This window comes from Miscanthus floridulus, chromosome 9 (assembly GCF_019320115.1).
Source record: "Miscanthus floridulus cultivar M001 chromosome 9, ASM1932011v1, whole genome shotgun sequence".
Lineage (NCBI taxonomy): Eukaryota > Viridiplantae > Streptophyta > Magnoliopsida > Poales > Poaceae > Miscanthus > Miscanthus floridulus.
In genome coordinates this window covers 31,166,716-31,176,909 of record NC_089588.1, presented here as the reverse complement: position 1 = coordinate 31,176,909, position 10,194 = coordinate 31,166,716, and the positions used below count along the sequence as shown (strand labels likewise).

General features: G+C 42.0%; 1 protein-coding gene across 1 annotated transcript; it reads right to left on the bottom strand.

The window, feature by feature from the left end:
- Positions 1-367: 367 nt before the first annotated feature.
- On the bottom strand, positions 368-963 carry LOC136481659 (glycine-rich cell wall structural protein 2-like). Its single transcript, XM_066478987.1, has one exon. It carries the CDS (start codon positions 961-963, stop codon positions 385-387), a length of 579 nt encoding a protein of 192 aa, XP_066335084.1. The 3' UTR covers positions 368-384.
- Positions 964-10,194: the final 9,231 nt, after the last annotated feature.

The following is a 10,194-nucleotide window of genomic DNA, read 5'->3' as shown; positions in this document are numbered from 1 at the left end:
AGTCTAAAAAAACCTAGTTACTGTATTGTGATCTAAACAACTCTAATAATTTCTATGGTATGTACTATTTTAATAACCATGTGAATGTGCATGGTGTAGGCATCCGAAATTAATAACACCAAAGAAAAAACATAAAAAATTTCTTGAGATATATGTAGTGGCTAAACGACAGAAGAGTTATCATTTCTTTCATAAACAGACATGATTACAACATCTTATAAGCTCGACCTTACAAGCATACTACTCTTACTAGAATAGTTGGACCCTTTATTGATTTAATAATTCTAACAAAAATGTAACGAAGGGGGAAAGAAAATACATAATTCTATGACTTCAATTAAGGAAAGACGATGGGCTCCAACTTCAGATTAACTGATATGGAATTCAGGGGTAGGCATTGCCGTATCCAGATCCAGCACCTGAACCACCACCAGTCCCACCATTTTGACTGTTTCCTGTGCCACCACCATTGCCATTAGCATTTGCACCTGCACCACTTGATCCCCGCCAATACCTATTAGCATAGCTAGAGCCAGAACCGGTGCCGCTACCGGATCCTTGAGCATTGGAATTCCAAGCACCTCCGGCTTGTCCTCCACCCCCACCTCCACCAGTTCCACCAGCATTAGAAGACTGTCCATAGCCAGAATACACTCCTTGACTATATGTACTAGACCCTGAACCGGACCCTGACCCCAAACCATATCCGGACCCACCGTATTGGCTATTTCCACCACCTGCACCACCCCCTCCAGCACTTGCATGGGCACCATAAGGACCACTATCACCTGATCCGGTGCCAGACCCAGACCCTGATCCCCCGCCATTCACATATCCGCCGCCCCCTCCATCTCCTGTGCCAGTCCCATCAGCACTAGAGTATCTAGCCACCCTTATAGCATTGGCTAATCCCATGCTCATGAGGACAATGAGCCCCAGTGATATCAGCTTTGTGCCCGCCATTGTGAGCTATTACTATAGAAGAGTGCTTGAGTGAGATGAGTTCCCAGCTGCATGGGTATTTATAGTGCTTGATGCCATGCAATGGTTCTTTTACCTTCATAGCATGCACATATGGTAGTGGCAGTTCAATAGGAGACCAAGTGGAGGCTTTTAAAATCCACTGGAATTAATGGAGCTTCTTGACTTGATCATTAAGTACATGCAAGAAGCAAGATGAGTACATGTTACAAATTGTCTTTGCGCTAGTACTTGTTACGGTCTCTCTAGATGGTCAGCTAAGTCTCATCTCCATAGATAATGGATGGCACAAAGTTTTAGCATTCATTGGTGTTTGGAACGCCCATTGAAACTAAAGCTGCTTGCTCCGGTTTAAGTAGTTCACTTATTTGTATTCTTCGTCTCAGATATACAGTAAAGTTATCCATCAAGTCATTGCCGATTTTCGGACCTGCACCGATACTAAATGTGTGAAAGATTTTAGTGAGTGTACTGCTTCGTCTCATGTTTTTTAGATAACAGAAATTGTTCTGGTTTCGACCTCATCAAGGACAAGGCATTAGTCTAAAATTATTACAAAGAGATGGCCGCAGCTATAAAGTCACTCGCAAAAGCTCTAGAAACATTATGATAGAGTTCGACATTATTGGCCAATCCTGAAAAACAACCGCCATCCATGGGAGGCAAAAAATTGCATAGCTACTGACTCCAAGTTTCAGCAAGAAAGAATCTGCAGTTCCTGTTGATCCTCATCAAGTCGCTGCAATGGTGCCCAGAGCCGTAGCCACTACATCGCCTTGAATAAAATCTGCATGAAAGCTTTTGGTCGGCATTTGTCAAAAAATAATGTCCTTTCTTGATAGCCATATGGCCCAACACAATCCCAGAAGCACCTGTCAAAAACTTTAGCATATTATCTCGCCCAGCTAACAACACACTCCAATGGTTAAATAAATCATTTAAATATATAGCTGAAATAAAGCTGGGTCTAGTTCCATTAAAATTATTTGTATGTTTTGTCTCGATATATATTGTGTTGCTGGGCAAAGACACCATACACAAACTTTTTCTTGGCTTTTGCTTGGGATAAATTGTTTCCGGTTGAAAAACTTGCAAAAAATATGCATGCTACGACAATATACTCTCATGCATGCTCATGACTCTGCATTTGACCATTCTCTCCAGCACTGCGTGAAAGATGCACAGCTGGTGACGTGAAAATCAAAAGATGCTGAGATCACCCATATAGTAATTTAACCCGGAGTTTTATATATCTTTTGTGATCAGGCTCTAGCATTACACTAACAATAAAAGTAGTAAACCACGACCTGCATGCATGAAGTCTCAATAGACAGCAAAAAAAAAAAAAAAAAAAAAAAAGCACGTTTGAAGATCAACACAGGCATCCCCTTATCACCCGAACGATTCTATTCCTCATGCAGTGGTTGACGTTGCAGAGGTGACCTCGAGGTTTTTGCAACGACTTTGACAAATTCAGTCATGGACTTAAGAACTACTCCTATGTGTACCTGGAAATCTCGATAAGAAAGACAGCTCACAGGATTCATTAATTAGTACAATGCAAGCTGTATAAGTAGCGAAACAATCCTTTAAGGCTTGAAGCCTAAGCGTCCACTTGCAGTAGTTTGATAAGAATGGATGAAAGTCGGGTCGAGATTGTCTGATAGCGGTCAGATAACATTGTGAAATTTTTTTTCTTGCACAGCCATACCAGCTAATCTGCTAATGTAACAATACTAATAGTGTATGGAAACATACTCCCAAAAAGAAATGTAATGAAATATTAAAACTGCCTATCTTCCTTTGAACTTAAGGATCGATCTGCCATCTTTTTCTTCACAAATGCCTCGTCGGTTAGTTAGCAACACCGTGGGGACACTCGATGACTTGAGTGCATCGGTGTGTTGATGCCAATTAGGTCATACACACCAGCAAAAAGCTAGAATGCTCAATAGAGGCAGGCCAAAATCAACTTTAGGTTGGCCTTCACTGAACAACATGTTTGCACATGAGCGCTTCACGTGGTGCCCCAACGATGAGCGTGATATGCAACAGACATTGCTGGTGAAGCCTCGTTGGGAGCATGATACACAAAAATTGTTTTTCACTTTCTTGTTGTAAGCCTGGGCAACACTAGCTATGTCTCTCTCAATATCCTATAGAGCATTCATGCTTTTGTTGGTTACCTCGTCAACATTGTCCATCATTAATTTATGATATATAACAACAGATAGATGATTTTGCGTAGCCAAATCTATATGCGTATAGATTTACTTCAACGGGCAACATAGCTTCTTGTCCGTATACTAGTTCAAAAGGAGTAACTTTAGTAGATATATGATGAGTGCATAGAGCTTCAGACAGAACCTCATGCTATCTCCTAGGATTGTCCTAATTAAATTTTCATTTTAGGAAAGCTTGATGATCAAAATCTTGTTACTTGACTCAACTTGGCCATTAGCTTGAGCATAATATGGAGTTGAATTGAGCAACTTAATATTATATATAATGCGGCAATTTTGGTCTCTTTGGCCTAGTCTCTTTTCTGATTTAATTGCAGCGTTTTTGTCTTCCATTGGTGCAGAACAATTCAAATTTGACATACCACATGTTTATTTACACTAAGAGCATGAAAAGAAATCCAAGTTTTTTTTTTCAAATTTGAATAAACACATGAAAGGAAAAAAAACGACTAAAACCACAGTAGTAAACACTCGGTTCTAGACGCACAAACATCTCCAGCCCTACTCACTAGCAAGGCAAAAATTGGTAGGCATATATTCATGTGCATGTGCAAAATACGTAGCAGAATGATTCATTGGCATCGCGATTTTTTGAATTCGTTGACATAGCTCATGTTTTGGCTATATACTACTACAGACTGCAACAGAAAAATTAGACTAGTACGTGTTCTCATGTTTGAATATTCTTATCATTAAGATTGATGGTCTAGGTTTGAAGCAACTAGAGCAACATGAGGATGTGAGGAAAATCATCAAATCCTTTTCAAGCTTGACTACACTTGGTCATCTCCATTCTCTAAGAGAATTATCTTGACAAGATGACACCCAATGAAGCAATCAATAAAATATTGCTCTTGAGCTCCGGATGAACATTGTGGCCAAAGAGAATGAAACACACACACACACACACACACACACACACACACACACACACACACACACACACACACACACACACACACACACACACACACACACACACACACACACACACACACACACACACACACACACACATATTGGAGAACATGATGAAAATTCAAGAGTGGGTGAATAGTGTGAAGACACAAGCTCAAGTTCAAGTGATGAGTCAAATAGGAACTTCACCACCAAGGGCCCCAAGCAATGCCTCTTCTCCATGACATTATGCATTGCGCCATATGGACAAAGGTTATAGAAGGAATGTAAGCGATGACACCTGCTCTTCGGATAATGGAGAAGACCCATATCAGCCAATCCATCAACAACAACGGGCCCTTAATTAAGAAGAAATATCAAGTCAGGGTTCTCAAGGCTATTGAAGAGACGCATGCAACCTTTCTCATCTCTTATAAGAAATTTTCTAGACAAGTTGAACTTATTGAATGAGGACCATGAGGATCTCAAGGCCCATTGAAACAGATTGGCTCGATGTTTTGTAACTATTTCTGATTTTTACAACCGACACATGTGCAGTATATGTATCCATCCTTCCATACATTATTTGTGTTGTACGCCTTGGTGGCGTCCACAAAATACTTGTTGCCTACTACAAATCTAATAGACATGGGCTCCAAAAATACACTACCCCAGATCTTGACATCACTGCCGGTTCAAAAACCCCCTTCACTGCCGGATTTTGAACCGACAGTGGCATACCGGCAGTGATGTGGGGTTGACATCATTGTCGGTTCTTAAAAACCGACATTGATCTACAGACAATAGTGTCGGTTCGTGGCTCCACCCGACAGTGTCTAGTTGAATAACACTGCCGGTTTATAGTCCCCACCGACAGTGACGTTTGCTTCAAGAGTGTCGGTTCTTGCCCAAACCGGCAGTGTAGATCTAGCCAACACTGTCGGATTATGGCTCAAGCTGGCAGTGTTGATCAAGATAACACTGTCGGTTCTTGACCCAAGCCGGCAGTGTTGAGCAAACCAACATTGTCGGTTGATGGCTGAAGTAGGCAGTGTTGATCAAGACAATACTGTCGGTTCATGGCTCAAACCGGCAGTGCGGAGCAAGAGAACACTGTCGGTTCATGGCTTAAGCCGGCAGTGTTGAGCAGTCCAACACTGTTGGTTCATGGCTCAAACCGGCAGTGTCGAACAAGAGAACACTATCGGTTCATGGCTCAAGCCGGCAGTGTTGAGCAGTCCAACACTGTTGGTTCATGGCTCTAACCGGCAGTGATGGTTACGACAACACTGCCGGTTTGTTGCTAACCGGTGGTGATGGCCCATTCGTATTTTATTGTTTTATAATTTATTTTAATTTATATTTTTTCGTGGGATCGGGTTTTGCTTTATATACACTACGTAGATGATAGGTCCATAAATATTAAACATTACAAATGTTACAGTTACAGTTCAAATGTTATATCTAGATCTTGATCCCTCAAAACAAAAAAGAAATATCCTCAGACTACTTACAATAATTTGGCGAGCTGCTCTGGGCCATACTGGTCCTTGTACTTCACGGATTGTGTAATGGAAAATAGTCCATCTTTTTCCAATACCTCGGCTAAGATGAATTTTGACAGCTCCGATTGTAGTGCGACGATCTCCATCTCTAGCAGCCTTTCGTGCTTAAATTTCTTGCGCTATCGTTCAAAAAAGATGATATCCAAAGAGGAACAGTAAATCATTTTGTTGAATTATTAACAAACATAAATGAAATGGGGATTATACACACCAACTTATCGGCTTCTTCCGATTTCCTGCCGATGTAGCGAAGCATTGCCCATATTACATAAAACCCGCATTCATTGTTTCCCGCCGGCTGTGATGGGTACTTTCCCTCCATTTCGACAACCTTGAATGGGACCGGCTTCCCACCGATATGGCTTCTTCGGACACTGAGCAACATTAAAAGGAGAAACATTAGAAAACGGGTATGTGTGATTAGAAAATAATATATTATTAGGATCGCTTACTAATTCAGCACTGACACCAGTGCATCCAGTTGATGAAATGTTTTTTTCTTCGAGTCCCACACCTCGAGCAGATTTTTGGCAAGATTAACACAAATGAAGATGAAATGGTTGCTGCAATCATAGAATCCTAATTATTGAATAATCTTAACGAAAAAAGAAGCATAAAATTAAAAGCCGAGAACACATACTCGCAGTTGTAGGCTAGAAGTATGTGGGTTTTCTTCTTCATCGTGAATTCATCGAAAACAGCAATCAATCTCTGTTTCAGGTCTTCCACATCACATCCATAGAGGCCTAGACATGTCCTCTCATTGACTCGCATGGGGTCCAAGAAGCCTATGTAATCCCATTTGCTTTTTAGAATGCAAAATTTTGCTATACACCTACATAAAATCATGGGAAGTGCTCAAAAGTTAACAATTTGTGTATCGAGAGAGTAGTTAATTGTAATATCGTGCGTGTAGGGTACTTACATAGTCCACAGCGTCAATAGTTGAACATCGAGATCGCGTTTCTGGTATAGCTGGAACAAGCACTCCCACTCGACATCGAACTTCTCTTCTTTAGGATAATTGAAAACATGTGGCGAACGAATAATAACCTCAAAACCAAAGTTGTCTGTGAACTAAGGAGGGGAGTGATCTCTGTTGGGAGATGGTGAGTTATCATCGTAGGTGGGCGAAGACTCGTAGTCGTCCTCATCATCAGAGGACGATTGGTGGTCAAGCTTAATAAAGCGCTTATGCCAGGCCACTTAAGAGCCCTTGTTATGACCAAGTTTCGGCGTGTCTTCCACTACGGGGTACTCAATGGGTATCTTGTCATACTTCTTATCAAGTATTTTGTCAATGGTGATGCGAGCGTACCCCAGTGGAATTGGGCGGCCATTAATTGTCCCGTCTCTCACAGGCCAGGCCTAGCCGAGCGCCACCTTGTCCTTTGTCCATTCCTGACGAATGTACAACCTGACATTGACGGGTTCAGTGATGTCGTCCACCGGATGAGGAACATTTGCCTCTTCTTTGTCGAGCGGGGTCGATCCGCAGCTGCTGCGACCCCTAAACTGTGGGCTAAAGGCAGTAGGAGTAGGGTTTTGTGGTACTGCTGACCCTTGGAAGTAAAATTTGCTCGACTCGCACTTCAACGGTCGCCTCAATCTGTGCTTCCATTCTGTCTTCCATCTCTTTTAGTCTCCTCAAATACTCTGCCTCATGTTTCTCTCTACCCCTCGAGCGACTCCGGTAAGTGTTAGATTCTTGGGGGAATGCTAGTTTCCAAGGAACAACACCGGTTCCTCTAGTGCGACCAGGGTGCTCCTTGGTTCTGAGTGCTTGGGTGAGCATGTCTTTCTCCCTATTAGAAGTGCGAGTCCCTTGCCTCACCTCCTTAGTTACCTAGGAGATCCTCTGGATGAGTTTGCTCATGGGTACATTTGAGGAGCTAAAGCTCCCATCCTTGGCCTACCGTACATTCCTCCCCATACAGTATATTACCGATCTGGGCTCCCAATCGGCGGTCTCAACCTAAACGCCTTCCTCAGCAAGGCGATCCATCTTTTGAAGTTCTGCTTCAAATTCTGGCATCTTTTTGGCGTAGCCACGAGAGCCGAGATGATGAGGATTCATCGCTTTTTGTGAATTCTCCTTATTCTTCCTGCTCAGTTCTAAGTAGTCCTCGGATAACCTATATTCCTTGAAAGCCTACCAGAAGTCCTTCTACTTGCTAAACTATCCACCATCGAAATCTGGCTCTTTATTTTGGAGGACAAAATTCTTGTACAATGTCCCCTTGAAATTCTTGAAACATGTTCCCATGATTTCTTTTGCTTTTTTCTTGACTAACTCCCTATCATACTCGGCTGGGAAAGTGAAATACTCTGGGATCTTGACATCCCATATGTAATCCTCCTTGCTTTCAGGAACCCTCCACCGGTCATCATCTTTCCCAATCCACTTCCTGTACTTAATCGGGATGAAGTCCCTAACAAGTAACCCGAGGATGGTCTTGTATTTGGTCAAAGCTATAGGCGGTGAGAGTGGATCCCCGAATTCATCGAACTCAGTAATGTGCTAGTGTGCATTCCTACCAACAGGAACCTTTGACATGCCTCGCTTGGATCTGACCTTCCTGCTACCCGAACCCTCTGGCTCCTCGGCCGGTGGAGGCTCCTGCTAGAGACACCAAGTAAGCTATGACCCTCTCAATTGATTAGCGTGTGTGGCTACATAGTGACATGATACCAAAGTTACCTAGCCATCTTGGTCATTTTGACCCAGATCAAGCAGGCCGGACGAGGTCCATGGCTGCTCATTCTCACCGACCTGATTGACACCGTCACCGTTTGTCGGATCATGCGGCTCTCCCGTCCTAGCGATATCTACCGCTTCTTGTTGCCGATTAGTTCTTCAGCGACGGGGTAACAGGCGACGATGAGTCATGGCTGTGACATGATCGTGGTTAGTTTTGGCCACGGACAACTACTAATAGCATATGTTCATATATATATATAATATGTTTAATGCAAAGTCTAATAATAAGTCCACATACAACAAAGTCAAATAATATCATATGTTCACCTAGAACAAATTCATTGTTTGATTGACCACATACAACAAAGTCCACCTACTCTTCTACGAAACTAAGCCTACATCAACTTCCAAATAAGAAAAGCGATGACCATAGCCATAAATAAAAGCATGACATCTTTCCAAGACCAATGAGCAATTCTCCTAATCTTCACACCTCTGGCGGGTGGCTTCTCTTCGATATCCAGTGCCAGCGGATGGCCATGGTTTGCATTCATTGGACCATAGTAGGCCGGTTGCCCATGGTTTGCAAGGTAGGCCGGATGACTATAGTAGGCCCTCAAAGCTTCAGCTTCTATGTTGTATTTTTTGTGCAAATTACCAGGGTAGTGATTGACTTGAGCATAGCAATCTTCCCAGGTTTGATAAATCCTAGATGTGACCAACATGCACTACATACCATGCCATGGTTGCCTATACATTTAAGTAAATTAGGCATGCGGTAAGTGGTAATGGTAACTCACTAAACAAGTGTTATTATTCAAGTTATATGGCCAAACTAATTCTATTTAATGTTCTTTATCCTTGACATGATAAAAAATTACCTCAATAATTGGATTGTTTATTATTCGAAGATCAATGTGGTTTAGTAATCATACTTGCTGCTGCTGCCGAGCCAATTTTAAAAGTTGTTTTTAACTTTTTTTCTAGAACAAACATCTATAGATGCCTTTTTAAGCATGCTATACATTCCCCCTAAGATTGAATCCCCAAACAATCAAATATTGCTATAGTGTAATTTGGTGGTCTAGGACTGTGACAACAGGTCTCTGAAAATAGCATTATTTTTAAAATATACTAAAACTTATACAAGAAATAAATAATTTCTTGTAGTATATATAAGAAAATATTAGATGAAAGGTCAAAGTAAAACATCTACAACAGAAAGGAAATAGGCAAGTCATTGTAATTAACCAACATGACCAGTCAAATAAATTAGGACCCTATCAAAATATTAGAGTTGCATACATTCTTCATCTTTAAAACTATTTAAAAAAATTAGTTCTATAGGTCTAAAATATATATACTCCATCCTCACATCCAAAAACATTGAGCATCGGTGGCACTACAGACTAGACATTCATGATCAAACTGTATGCTAGCATTGCAATAAAGTAGCAGTAACATAAATTATGGCAAGTAAATTATCATATCGAACAATAAGCTGTAGTACTTGGTAAATGAAAAGCCTCTACTGATTCAAGTAAGCAGTTGTGGGACAAATCAGCCAGAAATTCTTATCTAACTCTTACACAAACCGAACACTTAGCGGGCATTTCATCTAACACTTAGCGGGCAGTGAGCCACGCACTCACCATGTGGGTGGTAAAGCAGCTGTCAGCGGGCGCTCCTGAAGGCCTCGGCGGTGCTCCGGTGTCGGGCGGTGGACGGCGTGGGGAGTGCTCTGGCGTGGGGCGGTGCATGGGCGTCGGCATCGAAGAAGAGGAGCGCGAGGCTGGGAACGGCAGCG